Source organism: Musa acuminata, chromosome BXJ2-7 (genome assembly GCF_036884655.1).
Source record: "Musa acuminata AAA Group cultivar baxijiao chromosome BXJ2-7, Cavendish_Baxijiao_AAA, whole genome shotgun sequence".
NCBI classification, from domain to species: Eukaryota; Viridiplantae; Streptophyta; class Magnoliopsida; order Zingiberales; family Musaceae; genus Musa; species Musa acuminata.
In genome coordinates, this window is record NC_088344.1 from 30,780,245 (window position 1) to 30,800,302 (window position 20,058).

The window sequence follows — 20,058 nt, forward strand, 5'->3', positions numbered from 1 at the left end:
TATCAATGATCTTTAGATGACACTTCCAAGAGTATTTAAAGAGAACAATGCTTGACTGGGGCCTTTAACCCATATAAACATTTTTCTTCCTTGCACCTCATGCCCTTTCTTGAGCTCATCTATTTTTTTATGGAGATAATTTTAGATCATATAAAACTAAACTAATATTAAAGGGTAATATGATGATATCGTGGCCGACATATGTCACTTAATATATTCTTTAAGTTTTTTTTTTCCTCTCATGTTTATTGTCATCATCGTCTTGTCTTCTCCTTCCGACTTCTCTCTCACATCTTTCTCTCGTCGTGCTTCCGTTACTACGATATCGATGTCTTTTCTAATACCAACCCACAACCACCCACCCCTTTAATACTCTTTTTTGCTACCAAAATATATCATAGTTGGCGAGCTTACCATCTGATCCTTAACATATCATGAAGTTAAGACCGCAAAATAGCTCCTTGGCCACCGTTAACCCTGCTTTATTTTTGTATTCGATTCACGAAATGGAGATTCACTCAATCTAAAATCAATTTATACACTAGATGAAATCCATTTCATAGTGTTAGTGCTCCTTATAGTTGCCCTGTCAGCGGTGTTAAAGGCGGGTACAACTTGATCCAGTAATATGTGTCTAAGCATAGCTGAAGTGTTATTTAATATAATAAAAATATTTTTTTAATCAAAAAAATATCTCGATCGAGCCAGTGCAAGTGGTCTCCTCGGGCTAGAATGTCCGACTTGCAAGAAGTTGTACAGGGTGTTCTTTGATACGAACCTTTCTACGCTTTCAGAGAGTCGAATAACAAATATTGCAAGAGAATTCGTTTGCTCATGGTATTTTTGAAGGTATTATTTTTCACATGCGAGTATAATTGGCGATGCGGCAATTGGTCATGTTTCGTGCGATGTCGTGACGCGTCACGGTGGCCACCCACGTGTTGCAAATTAGCCCCAACATGAAAGCTGACGTGGGGTATGTTTGAGTGACTTGTGTCAGTCCATGTCCACGTGGATAGTAAAGTGTCGGATACATACAGCACATAGAAAAAAGGATAACACATAATTTGTTCTCCTATTATTCCTGTATACTCCTTCACATCTTTCACACCTTCGACACGCATACATAGCCCACCGCGAAAGCGTCGTGCACGATATGTTCTAGACATCGTACGATTAGCGTGCGCAATATTTAAAGCACCTCGTAATCGTACGAGTATAACTTAACACGTTAGAAAGAACGAAGAACTCACATAAACTCACATTTTATATAATGGTTACGATCAATTGCCCAAGAAGAGGCCATAGCAATCCGCTCCGGGCAAGGCAAGAGGTGTTTGCATTAGATTACGTGGCTCAATATAATTGGATAAGATATATAATAAAATTAAATAGATTTTGATAACATATATTAATCAATAAAAAAATTTATATTATAGCGGGATTCTTTAAGGGATGTCCTTGACAGGTGGAACTCTCATAATAATTTATTATAGACTATCTATTCTCGCTTATAAATAGATAGTACCTCTAGGAGAAAGACATCATAGAGGATGTAGTTGAGAGATTACAGTTTCTCTCTCAACCCTCCCTAATCCATCAATCTAAATGGTCTTGTGTAAGGATAGTAACAGAGGAGAATGAGAGTCTAGTTCTCATTACAGATTGGCAATGAGTTTTGGATCTAAAGACAATATCTTTGTAGATCATACAAAGATACTTTTCAGATGACACCAAAAGGTACATATCGTAAAAACTGATTTAACATTATTTGATTTCAATCCTAGCGTATAAGTTTTTCTGCATTACATATAGCATATAACAATTTTATACTAATAATTAGTATCAGAGCTTAGGTTCTTGAAATCAAATATCTTAGATATATTATATTCTGATTTATGATATTTTAATGATCCATATTTTATCGATCTAAATTCCTATATATTCTGTCTTGTCGTCTGCTTACGAGCGATGATCTATTTTTTTATTTGATTTGTCCTATCGTTTGATTACGATCGATGTGTGATTTGTTATGTTTGATCGATGGATTTACTATCGACGTTATTGAGGCGACGATCTCTGTTGGTCGCCCGTTCAGTCCTCGACAGTTGTTGAGCAATGTCGCCATGTACAGAGACTATAGCCCGTAGCCGTGTATCATGACCGTGCGCGAGCGACGATCTATTTGTGAGAGGCAATTACACCATGTAGCATGCACATCGTAGCAGCAAAGGCGATCGTTGGCAGTCACTAGGTGACTAGTCGCGGTGGCTACGCATCGCAATAGCCACTCGCAGGCGTGTAGTGGACGTTCGCACCGCGTGTGAAAGTCGTAGTCGCATCGCCTGTGAATGCGATGGTTGCGGAAGGCAACGGCTGCGCCTCGTGTGAAGTTGATGGTCACACTGGCGACCACCCTCACGCGCGCGACACCCGCCTACAGAGGACGCCTGCGGAAGTGCCACTACCACCATCATATCTTTTTAATATTTCTACCCTCTTTGAATCTCGTAATTTTGATTTGTCCTATCAACAAAATTATAGTTTTACCCTCGATCAATTTTTATTGACTGACTTAATTAGGTTAATTAGGTTTCTCTAATTAAATAAGGTTGATTAGTATAATGGTTTTTTTATAATTTTCTCATATGAATTATTGATTGCAAATCCAATTATTATTCTTAGATATTTATTTGATTATTCATATGCATATATTTAAAATTATGAAATAATAGTTATATTTCATATAAAGGTTCTTCATGATTTATGTGTTATCATGATTATAGTTATCATATAAGTTTTTTTTTATGCCGATCAATATTCAATAATTATTATGGTTGTTATTCTATTATGAACTGCTTCAATATGAATCAAAATAAAAAAAATTAATAAATATTATTTATAATTTATCTCCGGTAGCTACCAAAGTAGCTTGGGAAGGTATACTTATGAGATGTGAATTACAATAAAGGCCTTGTCATTTATAGGACATTTTAGACTATATTTTATATTTTTGTATTGATCCTACAACCACAAAAGTGACTTGGACCAATAATCTATAAAATACATTATGGAATTAGTCCTAAATAATATTTAAAAAATAATATTCATAATAACACATAAAATTAGGAGATTTAGATTATCCCAAAAGAGAATCTATTTCGAATAATTCTATGATAGGGTAGGATGATATTGTTTTAGATATCCTTGAAATTTAGTGTTGTGTACCCAAAGATAGCAACATTATTCCTCGAGGTCGGTATCAATCATCCATAAATGATTATATGTGTGAACACTAAATATGTGAATATTAAAGGTAAAATATTATTGATATCAATAGTTTAGCATTCATCGAAAAACTCAAAGTATTAATGTTATATTATTATAGTGGTACTTCATTTATTTATTTTTGTAAATATCCTTATGCTTTCTGAAATAAATAGCTTAAGCATATGCAAGTTGTATTAAATGAGTGAGATCTTGGTTAGACCAATTGAAGAGAATACAGACTTAATTACTAAAAATTCTGTGGAATAAATAATTGAGGTGACTAAAAGATTTAATTTTATGATAACTTAGACTTCAATATAATTTACAACTAGAGCATGAGAATATTTACGGATAAATTTAAATTTTTTGATAAGTTATTGGCTGATACCTTAATGAAAGAACTAACTAAAAATAATAGTATTCAAAAAATTTAAAATTATATCCTCAATATAATTGATAAAGGTGTAAACTCAAGATTCATAATATTTTGAGTACTAACTCATGGATAACACTAGAAATAAGGATGAAGTGTAAGTCACTTAAGTTTATAATTACTATATAAACTCATAAAAGAATATCTTCATAATAAAATGTTACTTCTGTAGCAAGGAAAGTTAGGTGAAGAAGAACTATAAGATTTGATTTAAAATTAAAAGATATAAGTATAACCTTTATAGGGTTCAAATCAAATATTATAAAATTATTTTTCTAATACTCGGTGGATTAATTTGACGCGTCAACATATGTTACTAATGAATACTATGTTCTTATAATTCTAAAAATTTGGATTCTTTACTTAGAATTGTTAAAATATTATTTCTCTTTTAGTGGTGGTAAACTAGTGTAATTCAATAAAAATTAATATTTAAATTATGTATAATAGTCTATACATAATTAATGTGAATCTTAAATTTATAACGGTCATATAATTAAATATTAAAATAAAATATAGTTTCATAAACTCCTTAAGATTATGCTTTATACCTGTGGGACACTCTATGTTTTTGTCTCATTAAAGAGAGACATTTTATCATCATATAGATAACCTATTGAGATATGATTATATACATCTAAATCATACAAAGTCTCAAACCATTAACACTCTTGAAGTATACATGAATGAGATCAAGAGACAATTAGATAGAAAAGTCAAGATTATCATATCTGATAAGAGTGATGAATTTTATAGTATTTATGATGAACCCAATTATAATGATAATTTTTTTGCTAGATTATTAGAAAAATAAGATATATGTGTTTAATATGATTTACCAGATGTATTACATAATATGAATGCTGAAAGGTATAATCATCTTTTATAGATATGATTAGGAGTATGATAAGTTATTCTTTTATACCCAAATCAATGTGAGAAGAAGTTCTAAGGACAACTAAGTATATCTTGAATGTGTTCCTAGTAAATAAATTACATGACTTTTTTTAAGATATGGACTGATAGGAAACCTAACTTAAGATATTTACAAATTTAGAATTGTCCTATAGAGAAAAAGATCTTCAACTCACATAAAAAAAATTAGATTTAATAACTATTTTTAAATATTTTATTATTTATTTAGAAAAGTTCAAAATAGTATATATCTTATTGTCCTAATCATAATACGAGAATAGTTAAATATGGTAATATAAGATTCCTATAAAATAATGAATCGGTGGAAGTAAAACTCTTAAAATTTAATTTTGATATAGAGGAGATATAGGTTGATACTCCTTTATTCTTGGAGAGATTATTGTTACTCAAATTATTAAATAATTTGATAAAGGTGAACAACAAAATAATATTACTAAACACCCACATTATATTGATATCACTATTAATGGTCTTATAGAACAACCAAATTAATAGTGAATATCTTAAAGGGAAAGAAATCTTATCATTTATTATTATTATGTAGTATATCTACAAGAATTATACTATGATATAAGAATCAGAATGAAAGATAATGATTCTAAAAAATAATATGATACAATAAAAGAAGAATTAAAATCAATAACCAGAATAATGTATGATGAATTCGTTAAATTATTTAATAATTATAAAAGAGTCTATTAAAAAAATATGATTTAAAGAATAATATCGTCAAACTTATGGTTAAAAGTTTTACTCATAAAGAATGTTTCAACCATATTTAGTTTTTAAATAAACTCATTAAGAATCGTCATGATATTAATGACTCATTATAGGTTTGAGTTATATCATAATAATATGAAAACAAATTTTTGATTAAGGATCTAGCTTTATATGGGTTACTCTAAATAATTCTTAGAGAAAATAAAAGAAATATAAAATTTAGTATGCAAATTTAGAAATCCTTTTATGACCTTAAACAGGCTTCAAGATAATGATATTTAAAGATTCTTGATATCATTACTTTTTTTCTTCAGATTTAAGAAAAATACTATTGATCTGTATATCAATTGGAGTAAGTTTATTATATTAGTCTTATATATGGATAATATTTTATTTATCAATAGTGATCTTGGTTTATTATACTAAATCAAAAAATTTATCACCAAGAATTTTAAAATGATTGATATGAATGAGGCATCTTATTAACATTGAGTTATTTAGGGATAAATCTTAATGATTATTAAGATTATCTTAGAAAAGAAATATTGACCAAATTTTTAAATGATTTAATTAACAAATCATAGAAGTAAAATTTTAGTCAAAAAATAAATGCTTTAAAATGTTTTGAAAAGAATCAGAGAAAGAAAGTATTCTTTATATATACATAGTTGGAAGTCTGCTCAAACTTGTGTCGGACTATATATCAGTTTTACAGTTAAAATATTAAGTATATATTGGAGTTATCCAAAAGTAAAAACACTGACCGCAAAGAAAGTAATAAGATATCTAGAAAGGACAAAGCATTACACGCTCATATATATTAAATTATATCGGCTTGAAATGATGGTATTTTTCATATGGTGATTATATAAATTACCTTGATAACAAGAAGTCCACATTGTGGTTAATATTTATATCAATTAGAGAGATAATTTATTATTATATTATTAATAATATAAATTAATTTTATAATATGTTTTGAGGCTACCGATTAAATTTTATGACTACAAAATTTTATCTCAAGACTCGGTATGTCAGACTCAATTGCTAAGTCGCTAAAGATATTTTGTGACATCGTACTAAATTTTTTTTTAAGAATGACAAATACTATTGCATCTCTATGCATTATTATATAAAATACTTGATGGTTAAAGAAAAAGAGTCCAAAAATATCCAATGTTAATTAATTAATTGAGTTCTATTGTATTGATTGGGTTTATGAGCAACTCATAAAGAATATAGTAATGCATGTTTTAATGAACACTATAATTAATATTCTTACTTACGTACTTAAAGTTATTTGTTTCTATTATCATGTTCACAGTTATAAATGTACATGATTGAATGTGATGATAGAATTGTTTTGACAATACAAATTACAAGAGTCATTTTGAATTACATTTGGAAAGACTAATAGTATTGTGATATATAGAAGGAAGTGTGACATTGATAACATACAACCGCAATGACTCATATTGTTAATCAGACTTAATATAATATTATTATATTTATTAAATTTATTAGCCTATTTTTAAAATTTATTTGTGTAGATAGTTTTTTAAAATTTTAAAATCTAATTAAGTAAAAAATTTTTCACATAAATTTTGTTAATTTATTTTTGATTTTAAGTCTTTTTTTATCTTACCCATTAATGAGCCAAGTAAGAGAATGTTAGAATATGTGGCTCTATATAATTGGATAAGATATATAATAAAACTAATTAGATTCTGAAAACAGATATTGTCGAATAGAAAAGAAAATTATATTATAGTATAATTCCTTAGGGGATACCTTTGATGGGAGAAACTCTCTTAATAATATACAAGACCTCTATGGGAAGCACGTCATGGAGGATATAGTTGAGAGATTACAGTTTCTCTCTCAACCCTCTCTAATCTATCAATCTAAGTGGTTTTATAAAAGTAAAGAAAGAGAAAAGAAGGAGAGTCCAATTTTTTTTTTTAAATTAACAACGGATTTTGAATATAAACACAGTATCTTTCAAAAGGTACATATCATAAAAAGCATAAATTTTTTTTTGCATCACATAAAAGATATAACAGTTTTATGCTAACAGTTCTACCATAGATTCTCCGTGGCTCATTGAACATAATGGAGGATGATATATATGATCAACTACATTTAAGTTCAAAGAAATTGTGGAGCAGTCAGGATTCATGACTCTCCTGTTACTGATAGAAAGGAAAGCAGACCAAATATTAAGAAAAGTACGCCACTGGAGAGTGCAACCTATGAATCGGATTAAAGTATGCATCAACTCCAACGATAGTGTTGTGTTTTGGAACTTTCAGTAATAATGGAAAAGAGAGGACAGCTGCTTACCATTTTTTCTGATATCTGGGACGCCAAGCTCTTTCCTCCAAGTACTGCTGCTGTGGTGCAGAATGCTTGTCCGCTGCATCAAAATAAACGAAGCAAATCCAAACTGAGCCGTTGGGCTGAATGAATGAAATGAACCCACATATAATGAGAATTGAGGAATGGATGCCATACACGATGCCCCCGAGAACCACACCAAATGGGTTTTCATCAGAGGCCAACCCGATTGTAGCTATCTGAGAAATACATATGGCTGAATTGAGTAACCATACCCAGTCGATGCGAGGAAAAGATTAATCACATTTAACCACGAGTTACCTGGCTCTTGTCACCCCACTCGCCGAAGAAAGTGATGGAGAATGCCTGGGTTATCAAAGTGGCAGGACGGTTCGCATGACAAAACAAGACATTTTTTTGATTAATTTAGTCTTGTAACTAAAACAATTACCTTTAGGAAGACCGGCGAGAAGAACTGAGTTAGAAATGGCCTCTGTTGTTTCTTTAAGTCATCCCTCACCTGATTATGGCAAAAGCATTTACATTATAATCTCTTCCAGGCAGCAGCTTAAAACACTGGAATCTAGTAATACGGGGAAATTGACTGTTGTGTTTATCTGATTTTGTCAATTTCGTAAAATGGAGATGCCATGGGACTTAGGAATCAAGTAGTCTCGGTAATTTCTCAATGTGTTATGTTCAGAGTTCTTAATTGAGATTAACTTGGAATTCTTGTAAAATCATATTTGATGAATATGAAACAATTACACTAAAACTAACTAATATATTCACACTGTACAAGGACATCTGTCAGCATCAAAATTGCAGAAGAACCTTAGACACCCATTGTACCAAGAAGCCATTAGTTGTACATGGTGGTCACAGATTCATGTTAAGTAATTCGAGATCAGAAAAAATAAAATTCTCCTTAAGGGTTCAGTAAACTCTATGTACTGATGAAATATTGTTAGAATAAATTTTTTTAACTTTTGCAGACAATATTAAATGTATGGAAAAATAACTAGGACTAGAAACGTCTTGAAATAACCGTATGTTTGGCCATAAACAAACTGAAATTGTGCCTTCTAAAATATTTGATTTAACGCTGCAATTGCTATTTGAGAAGAACATGGCCAGCAAAGTAGCACAGGCATAGTTCCACAATCGCAAGTGAATTGACTTGATTAAAAATTATGTAAATGATAAGATGACAAAGAAGGAAAGAAGAAAGCCAACAGATCTTGGCCAAATCAAAAGGTTTAAAATCTTGGGCACCAGATCTGTACCTATCACTAGCCGGACTAGTACAGGTCCAGTTCATATTGGCATATTGACACATGGTATATTAGTATATGATGCAGTAACTCCCTGGTCATAGCATACGTAATAATATTTTTATTGTATAAGAAACTACTTACACCATATATTCTTCCAAAGGTAAAAACCCTCTTGTCATAGTTAAACTAGATCTTGAAAAAGGGTTTGATAGATTATCTTGGACTGCAATTTTAAAAACTATATCCTCCATGAATTTTCCTCTAAATTTTTAGATTAGATTCAAGCTTGCATTTCTTTACTGAGCTTTATTTGTCTTATTAATGGTGAAATCTCTTCATCTTTTTCTTGCCACTGTGGGGTTCGACAAGGTGACCCCTTGTCACCCTATCTATATATTCTTGCTCAAATTTTTACAAATATGATAAATCAAGCAACAAGAACAATACAACTTACCCCCTTTCTCTTGGGCCTAAATACAAAATTAGTCATCTTATGTTTGCAGATGACTTATTACTATGCTTTAGGACAAATGCAAAATCTTGTTTAACAATTACGAAAATCTTTAGAGATTACGAACGCATTACTAATCAACGTATTAATTTCTCTGAATCAGAAATATTCTTTTCTAAGTCAGCTTCTAGATCTTCCATAAATCATCAGGCTTGCTCAACATTGGGTTTCAAACATGGTTTTTTCCCTTTTAAATATTTAGGTGGCAAAATTGTCCCTTGAAGGGTCACCTCATCAACTCACAAAGAAATCCTTAGTTAGATTAGGGCAAAACTTGGTAATTGGTATTGTTACCACCTTTCTCAAGCTGACAGAATTATATTAATTAAATCAGTCCTAAACTCAATTCCCATTCACACTTTAAGTGTTACCTTGATGCATGATACTTTGTTTAAAAAAATAAAACCTTGATGAAAAAATTTCCTTTGGAAAAACTCATCTCAATCTAAAGGTCTACATCTCATAAATAGGAACACAATAACCTCCAGTAAAGAGGAAGGTGGTGGCCTTAACCTTCATGATATTAATTATTTCAAATATACTTTACATCACAATTTTTAATTTTGAGCGGTACATACCGGTTCGACAACATAACGATATACGGAGCGCACGCAACCAGGCAGAACGCTTAATATCGCGCAATATCAGATGATACGAGGGTATATCGGACGGTAATGGTCAAAATTTCGACCATTACCGCTTGACACAGCTCGATAATGGTCGATTTTGATCGTTACTACTTGGCACAGCTCAGTAACGATCGATTTCTACTGTTACCGATTTGTAACAGTGCTCCAACGATCATTTCTCATGGGTTTTAAACTCATTTCTCCCCTATTTCATTTCATTTGACTCTCACACTCTCTTAAACTACCTCAGACTCATTTTTTCTTACATTTAAACCTCCTAAATTCTACAAAGCAATGATTTATAAATTGATAATTCAAATAATTTTCTGTATATATTTTAATATTTACAAAAGAGCAATCCATAACGGACCAAAATACGAACCTTATACAAAGCTATTCCTCAAAGTCTGAAAAAGATATGTGATACTATTCTTACCTAATTTATATTGATTTTTCTAAACTTATACTATTACTATATTTATTTCTAACTTAAAAACCCTATCCTAACCTTTTTTTTTTTAAATGTTTTTGGAGGATTTTACACCTAAATTAGGTGTATCATACTGAGCGAAGCTCGAAACTCCGGTATGATACAAAATTTCAATCCTTGCTTTATATGCCTCTTGTATTAATCGCAATCTAAACCAAGATAATACCCTTTAGAGTAATACCCTACATTCTAAATATGGAACGATTCATCCTTGGAGCATTCCCAAATTTAAAAATATAAGTTGTAGTTGGAAACTCTTCGTTCAAGCAATGTCTGAATCAAAAGAGGGTTTCTCTAAACACAGAGGGAATGGTTATAACACTGAATTTTATAAGGATCCATGGATCCTTCTCAACTGGCTACCTCTTTATATTAATGTTAATCTATTGCCTGCAGATTGTAAGGTTGATGTGCTGATCCAATCTAGTAGCTAGAATACCCATTTGCTATTGGATATGTGCATGCCTGACTTGGTTTTTGCTATTGAAGCCTTAGATTTTGCTCAGGTCCATTGTGATGATAAATGGATCTGGAAGGCCCATCCTTTTGGAAAACCTGTTTCAAAAGGTGCATATCATTTATTGCATCCATCCAAACTTGAGCGTTGCTAGCACTCCACAAAGGTTCAAATCTTCTGCTGGAAACTACTCCACAAACGTTTACCAACTGCAGACAGACTTATACGTTTTAAGCTTACTATTCAATCCAATATCCCCTTTGTCTTACCACCGGTGAATCTATTGATCATCAATTCTACCACTGTTCCTTCACTTCCCAACTTTGGGATCTATGGCAACAAAATTTTGATATCAGTTTTACCCAAACAATTTTCGGATTTGGGAGATTGGTTAAAAGATGGTGAACTTTTGGGATTGGGAAAACTGCTATGAACAGCTATAGTAAACCAGTTTTGGTTTATTTGGAAGATACAAAAAAGCCCTCTTTAATAAAAAAGTGCCTTTTATAAAATGGGCCTGGTCAGAAGCTGTATCTCATACTAGCTATTATGCTCGATCTATATTGTCTAAAGGGACTAAAATGAGCAATACTATTATACTTCATTGGTAAAAACCACCTGTAGGCTGGTTCAAACTGAATACTGATGGAGCCTCTCTTTTGCAGGATGGAGGCATTGGATACATTATTAGAGATCATGAAGGAAATTTCTGTGCTGCTGGACAAAATTGCATAGACAACAAATCTGACCTTCAATGTCAAGCTTTAGCAATCAAATTGGGATTACAAACTGCAATCACAAAAAAAATCACTCATTTGCAATTGGAAACAGACTCTTAAGGTTCTTCAAGACCTGCTGATCACCAACAATGATACACCATGGTCTATTTCAAACACTACAGCTGATATCAAGATTCTTCTACAGGAATTTATCACTTTTAATGTGATTCATTGTTATAAGGAATGTAATCAAGCAGCCAATTGGCCTGCTAGAAATGCTAGGATTCAAATCTCTCCTTGTTGTGGGAGGCTTCTTTTCCTACAGAACTTTGCTCCCTTTTGTATAACAATTTGCCCGGATCCTTTACCAGATCTATGTTAACTTAATATATTTATTTTTGTTGAAAAAAAAAATATGCTGCAGTATCAAGAAGGGAGGATGTGGATAAGGAGAAGAAGAGTAGAGGAGGATGAGAAGAATTAGAGAAGAGAAGAAGAGTCCCAGTAGTACTGGATGACGAGTGGACCAGCAAAGGCAAGCAGAAAGTGAGTGGGTGGCGATGACATGCCCTATACCCAAGGCTCAGGTGTCATGGTTGATCAATTGATCGATCAATATAGAGAGAGAGCGCTCAGGGGTTGCAATTAAGAGAGAGACAATGAGAGAGAAGGCAGGTTTGATATATTTTATAAGTTTTAATTAAAAACTTTGAACCAGATCCAGAAAATGGCTAGTTCACGGCCTGGTTCTTCGTCGAACTGGTATCTATCTCCTAACCATGGTTAATGTTAAAAATGATAAAACATAAATGAAAAAGAAGCATGTGCCCATCTATGCTATATTTTTAATTACTTTTCTATCAAGTTTCACATATATCCACAGGAAGAATATGAAAACATAGTCTAGAAAATTAAATGTCTGGTGAACACATAAGATGTGTACACTGTATGCACAAGCCTAAATACCTTAATCCTAGTCATTTTCATTAAATACAAAGAAATTAATATATGACAGCTACACAGGAAGGCACCAGCAACACATGTTTATCAATTCTGAAGCATTAGTTATTTGATTTTGAGTCATGAACTTTTAGATGTATATTTTCAGTAAGCTGAACAGATAAATGAAGAACTGTCTTGAAAGTTAGATGTTTAAGACTCAAGAAATCAACATATAGACAAATATGCAGACGTCAAATTAGATGTCAAATTACCTTAGAATCTCCCTTGTTGCTTCCAGTTTCAGCCTTCCAATCAGCGTTCTAAATGGATGAAGAAACTTAGAAAAAGATTTATCCATGATAATAGATAAAAGAGCAAATACTTTATATTATTTCAACTGACCAATTTAGCTTCTACTTCTTTCAATTCTTCAGCCTCCCTAAAGGAAAACGGCAATGGTTTTCGTACTATTCAGAAACCTGATATGAATTATAAAGCAAGAAAGATAACCGTTTGAGGATAAGGTAGAAAGATAACCATACCCTTCTTCTGTAAATCCTTCCCACAATGACCAAAGCCCAAATCCAAAGAATAACACAGTTGTTAAATGGTGCGACCATCTACGAGAAATCTGTTCAAGTGCAACCCCATTCTTAGCATGTATGAGAAAAAGATAAGAGACAGAAGCATGATCTGGTGACTTTCTATTATAAAATAATGAACAACTATGCAAATATGAAAATATGGAAAATATTTAATAAAATTGACAAAAGCAGAACTTCCTAATTCCTATTCAGCAAGTCTTGGAAACCAGCACAGATAGCCTAATTGATCCTTGAGGTAATGAGTACAATGACACAAAATATGAAGCAACATATGTTACAATTTCATTTTATCATTCATTTCTGAGAAAACCAGATTATTGCTACCAAAAATGTATCAACTTGGACAGAGTCAAAGACTATGTTAAGAATGAGCTTCTTCTAGTTATTTCAGGAATATCAAGTTCTATAATTACTTTAATATATGGCAAGCACCTTAGTCAAATATATGAATCTCTACAGCAGATAAAAACTGATAATTATCTGTCATGAATTTTATGACAGCAGTTACCCACACAAAACCAGAGTGCACTATGATTCAAACCAAGCTTCAGCAGTAACTTTTTAGAATGATTACATAGCACCTAGTATTACCAAAAAAAAATGATTTTCAGAAAACCAATAGATCATGCTAAAATCCATGTTCCCCTCAGAAGTCTCAATTTCTTGTAGCTTAGGTACTACTGTCAAACATCAACAGCTAGAATTGAATGATTGGCTACAATGCAGTAGTCAGTAGCAAATCATCTTCATGGTTTTTATATAATAATTAATCATTAGATGCATGGCATTGAATGTTATTTTGGCACTATGTACATCTATGAAATAATAAATCACTGTGAGTACTCATTGATTCAAAGGAGCAGTACAGTGATTTAACTAAAATTGAGAAAAGGAGATTGAAATGAACTCAGATTCATCAGACAGTAGTATCTGTTAAACATGAAATGTAACAATATAGAAATGTTGATTCCTCTCAAGGAAGTTATTTTTATCAAATCCAAGATAAATCTGAACCTTGCCATCTTTTTCTTGTGTCTATTTTTCTTGCTTAGAGCTTGTTTAAGACTTATTTCATGCTTAGATTACACCCTACTCCATATCATTGTAGTTAAAGTTTCTAAACTGAAAAATGCTATAGATTGGCTACTCTGTATCATTGTAGTCCAACAAAGTAGCATGCTCATCAACTTGAAACACCATTATTATAAGCAATACATCCACTATGACTGCATCAATCATGATGGAAGAATAACAAGGAAAAAGTAGTAGATGACCGATGGATCTCATGATGTGACCAGATGCACTAAGGTCTCTTGAGAAAACAGATAAATGAACTTGATAGGCAGGCATTTAAGCAACCATTTTTTGAATTCCTTGAACCCATCATGTTAGTCAGGACTTCCAATATGAGGATAATAAGTGATAATTAAGTTGGTGGTACTTTTGAGATAATTAAGAGTGCCAATATGAGGTGATCAGCACCATTTTAGCCCTTAATAGAGTGCATTAGGGGCTTTTCTAGATTATTTGGCTGGAGACCAACATCAGATATCAATGATATAACATTTGACCTCATGACATCCCCCATTAGAATGTCAAATAGACCACGACAAATGATTTCTATAAACAAAAGAAGAAAAGGGATTTTGGTAAGACAAGTGCGACGTGGTTAAATTTTGACCACATCACTCCCAATATGGCTTGGGACAGTTCATGGTTTCCACTCAAAAGTGTGGTTTTAGATTGTAATTTTCTATTTAATATGAGAATACATGAAGGTATCCTGATGAGGAGATCGAAAAAATCTTCACTTGGATAAAGTCCTTTAAGGAATGGGACCTTTATATTGTGATCCTTGTAAGTGATAACTGATCAGTACCCATCAGGATGAGCATTATCAATTTCTTGGTACATTGCAACATGAGATTCATCAAAATATATAAGGTTTTAGGATGGTTAAAACTGACTAAGAAAGAATTTCAGACTATTGTGAGATTTTCAATATTTTTAGGGTCAATGGTTTATGGTTATGACATACAAGGGATTTGGACTGCATTTCTGGGCTTGTAAACCTGAAAAATAAAGAAAACAGAAAATAAAGATTACTTGGAATCATACTGATGCATCAGAGTCACACCTATGATTAGAAGGATCACAACAGTGTCTCGTGCATAACAACACATCACACACAAAAAAGAAAGAGATGAGAAATATCTTACATTAAATTGCCGTAAAATCAAATACATCCAATTGCTGTAAAATCAAATACATCCAACTCACTAGAGAACTAGTAGCAATTTCCACAAAACTAGCAAAACCCAAGGATCTATCTCACTGGTGAGTTGCTACAGTACATGTAATGAATGTCTCAACATAACTATCACACAATGAATGGAATACAAATCAAAAAACAGAAGTTTAAAATTGCAGAAGTAACGATTCTTATATCTTGAACAGCTTACCAGATTTGGGGTAGCCCAACCAAGAGATGCAGAGAGAATAGTCATGACCTATAGTGTCGCCCAGAATGTATGTAAAGGCATACATAGTTACAGCTTGATAAAGGTAAAGATTAAGGCAAGGAACTCACAATTAAGGCTGTTAAACAACCTGATAAAACAAGCTTCCGAGGATGACGCATTGCCAAGATCTTAAATAGAAAATATACAGTGTTAATTAAATCATTGTTCAGCCTTCAGACTGTTACAGAATAACAGAATCCATCTTCCCGAACTTAAGAATATAAGCATCATATAAGTCTCAGGTGATAATGATTGAAACAAGGCAAAACATACAAGAGTTGCACTATAAACAGGCAGTTCAGCCATCCGGTAAAAGACGAAAAAATATCAGAAAATTTTAAAATAGATAAAAATAATGCCCCCGGGTATTGAGAAGAGATTCTTATGTCAAACTGTGCTCTATGGACTTATTATTGGTCAGACTCTATGGACTTTGATAAATGTGATTCAGTAGATGAAATATAAAGCAACTCCATGGTCTTGCTTAAAGTATATCCAATCAAAGAATTACAATGACAGAAACAGCAGGGTAGCAGAGTGTGTGCAACCAATGGATTGGACAGGGGCTTCGGCCAAGGCAGATCTTTAGTTAAATTCCTAAAGATGTTGTAGGATAGAGAAAGAGAATAGAAACAAGAACTATTGTCCTATCTTGGATAATATTAATATAGTCCCACACCATATCAATCAACACCTGATCGGAGCAAAAGATCTTTACTAATATCTGAACAACTGACTTCAACTTCTTACTAAAGCCAGGAGTTGACTTTCCCGTATGAGCATTTGGTAGATGTATCAGCCCGTGAAATAGTCAAAGAATCCCAGACCAAATTGGTCAACAAAAAACCAGGAGAACTTAGGGTGATTTTAGACTTAACGCATGCATTTAAAGCCCAAGACTCCAAGAACAATAGCTCGAACAATGATATCGAGTTCCAACTTCGATTCAATCATATCGCATTCAAGTTGCAGTACCAAATCAGAAATTGCAGTCTAAGAATCAAAGAGGCACTAATCCCAGATCTAAGACCAACATAAAAGGAACTCAAGGAATAAAGATTCACCGCTGCTGCGAAGAAGGTCTTGTCCCCGATCTCGGAGAGCACTGTCATGGCCAGCGACTTAGTGAACCCCTGATCGATCGCACAAGAAAAGGTTAAGCAATCATCATCAACTCTCATCTTCATACATATCAGGAAGCGCGTACCTCGATGAGAGACAACCCCATTTCCTTCGCCAGTGTCTTCGGAGCGGAGCTCGATTCGATTGGAAAACGAGAATTGATAATATATATATATATATAGGAAGGGCGAATCGCGGCCAACGCAGCCGAAACTTGCCGAGCGGATGGTGTTCACGAATCGGCTCGGTGGTTGGGTCGTTTTTGCTGGCCCTTAAAAAATGAAAAAAGTAACAAAGTCCTTTTTTTAACGACGCCTCGACGCCTACACCATGGGATCCACGTGGGCCAGCGTTGACTCACAGATCGCCACGCAGGGGTGTAAGCAACCTGCGGGTAGAACTAAAAGGTGCAGCTAAAATTAGCGAAGAAGTGGGAAATGATTTGTCGTATCAACGTGATGTTATATTCCTCGAGTGTTGTCTCGGCTGTTTTGTCCTCCAATCGGTATAGACCACGTTGCACCTCATTCAAAATACTCCTTTACCCATTCATTGTCTACTCTATGACTACCTGCGATTCTATTGGCCTCCGAGTGGTCCCACAAGTGGTTCACCGATGAGCCTCACTGATGCCTCCGATCACGCCTTTACCTGCGACTTTTTGCACGCACCAACGTCGGCAATTTTAATTTTTGAGAGTTATTCCAATTCAAGAGATCTTTTCCAAGTATTTACCTCGCACGAAAAAGTTACAATAGGAATTTTGAAGAAAATGTTCCACGTAAATGGTTAATTACGTACTTATTCATTAGCCGAATTTATTTGCAATAGTTTCCTAAAAAATATATATAATATGTATATATATAAATATGATAATTTTTTAAGACGTGATGGAAGCTGAACAGTAAAGTGATCGAGGATTGCAATTCTATTATAAATATTTACTATGCATAGTTATAATATTTACATGTGCAAGGAGTATAGTAGAAAGAGTGATTTGCTAGGAAATATTCACATTTTAGGTATTTTTCAATCGAAACATATATTTTCTTTTTTTTTCTCAAACAGTTTTCCTAATTTAAAAATATATATTATTTCTTTAAAAAAATTTCATCTATTATAATGTTTTGGCTTGTTACCATGTTTTTTATATGTCATAGTATTTTGGACACCACAACAAAAAAATACTATAAAACTTATTAAAAACATTATAAATAAGTCAGATAGAATCAAAAGATATAAAAAATTACTTCATATATTATACTATAATTTAAATATATATTTATAATAATTTATGAATAATATCGCTCAAATAAAAAAATATCTTATTATAGTATTTTGGCTATCATGATAAAAACATGTAAAATTAACTTCAAAATGGCGTACATGATTCAAATGAACTCCTAATCTCATCCTAACTTATTATAAATTTAAAAAAGTATAAAATCATAATGATCTACGAGCAATAACAACCAAAAATATTTGATATAAAATTACTTATAGTGTTTTTTAATAGATATTTTTAGAACATCGATAAAAATACTATAAATTAAAAAAAATAATATAAATAAGTCAAATGAAAATATAGTTTAAAACTGATTAAAAAAGGATAAAATTTTGACGGAATAATTTTTTGGGAGATATTTCATATTTTTTAATTAAGAATACTATTTAAAAAATAAAAGGATATGAATTGAAATGTATAAAAATATATGAGTATTTACTTTAAAAATCATCCAATTAAAAAAAAAAGTGGAGTCTCATGTGGGAAAAATCAAATCAAAAATCAATATTCAAAGGAAAGGGCAACTTTGGAAGCGGTGAGCATGGATTTTTAGATGAATGGATGTGCTCCCCTCGAGCTTGAACGGCAAGGTCCATTTGCATTTTATCGTGTTATATTACAGTCATGCTACATGCCACGTGTCCTATGAGGAGAGACGAGTCACGTGTCGCTGAGTCCACTCGCTTGCGACGAGTGGAAAGGACAAGTCCACGCTTTCACCGGTGATCTCACTAGAAAAAATACGTCTTTTTCCTATATTTTTAAATGTTTAATTACTTATATGACTTCAAGTAGAATAATGGCGAGCGTTGAGCTTTCTCTATCTAATATCTCGTGCGCGACAAAATGTCACGTATCGCACAAAATTCTCGAGTGCAGTACATATAATTGTAATATACATTTATCTTCTTTCACCAAATATGTAACGGAAATAACCTTAATTGCTGGAAAAAAATTATATGTATATATATTCGATTTCCTTGCCTATATATACATATAACTTTTATATTTTTAAAATATTAGTTAATTGTTTGGGGTGATAGTAAGTATTATGGATGAAATTTTGAAAGAAGTATCTAAGTTTGAAAATTTTCTAGATAGTGTCTCATCTTTAAAATATTTTGGCAGAGTATTTTTTTTAAATAACTATTTAGTTTTCATAGCCATTGTCTTTCACCTTCCTATGTTTGACCCATTTAATGATGAAGGCGTAATGACCCATGATGGATTAATAATAGAGGTGTGGCCTCCTTAACCAATGATAAAGATTGATAGCTCGCCTTCTTCTTTTCCTCGCTAGTGATCAACAATAAGGGCACGTCTGCTCCTTTCTCACAAATAATCGATGGTGAGAAGAGGGTGCAAGGAGACTACGTGATCCTTTTACAATTAGCGACATATGACCAACAATGAGGGGTATTGTAGGTGATGATGATGGTTACAAAGGCTTCACCTCTATCATTCAACGAAGAGATCCACTCAAAATAGGGGTGGTTGTAGATTAGATGAAGCAAGATTAAAATAATCTTTTCATATTAATTAGAGTGTTGTGTGAGGATTTTTTTAAAGGTGAGATATTCTAAAAAAAATTCTCAACGACATAGCTTTTTTTTTATAAATTCACCCTATTATTTAAGATTATTTAGCTGTAATATGTGTACTAAAAAGGCTTATTCTTGTTCCAATAATGACAATGTGATGCACGTGATAACGAATCATCAAATTCGCTATGATTTGTTAGTGGAATCGGATTCAGCAGTATTTTCTCTTAATTAAATTCACATAATAATTAGCCTTGACATA

The 20,058-nt window shown here is 32.4% G+C and overlaps 1 protein-coding gene across 1 annotated transcript; it reads right to left on the reverse strand.

Moving 5' to 3' along the window:
- Positions 1-7,372: 7,372 nt before the first annotated feature.
- On the reverse strand, positions 7,373-17,233 carry LOC103992198 (GDT1-like protein 5). The gene is made up of 12 exons (XM_009411809.3): positions 17,056-17,233; positions 16,913-16,981; positions 15,917-15,976; positions 15,789-15,836; positions 13,264-13,352; positions 13,124-13,160; positions 12,994-13,041; positions 8,148-8,216; positions 8,018-8,062; positions 7,874-7,935; positions 7,703-7,775; positions 7,373-7,609 (listed from the first exon to the last, which is right to left on the reverse strand). Exons 1-12 carry the CDS (start codon positions 17,074-17,076, stop codon positions 7,535-7,537), a joined length of 696 nt encoding a protein of 231 aa, XP_009410084.2. The 5' UTR covers positions 17,077-17,233; the 3' UTR covers positions 7,373-7,534.
- Positions 17,234-20,058: the final 2,825 nt, after the last annotated feature.

Coding starts and splice junctions, on each gene's coding strand:
- LOC103992198 (XM_009411809.3), bottom strand. CDS start 17,076: ATGGGGTTGTCTCTCATCGAG. Junction 15,837..15,916: donor GTTGTTTAACAGCCTTAATT/GTGAGTTCCTTG, acceptor GCGACACTATAG/GTCATGACTATTCTCTCTGC. Junction 7,936..8,017: donor AGTGGGGTGACAAGAGCCAG/GTAACTCGTGGT, acceptor TGTATTTCTCAG/ATAGCTACAATCGGGTTGGC.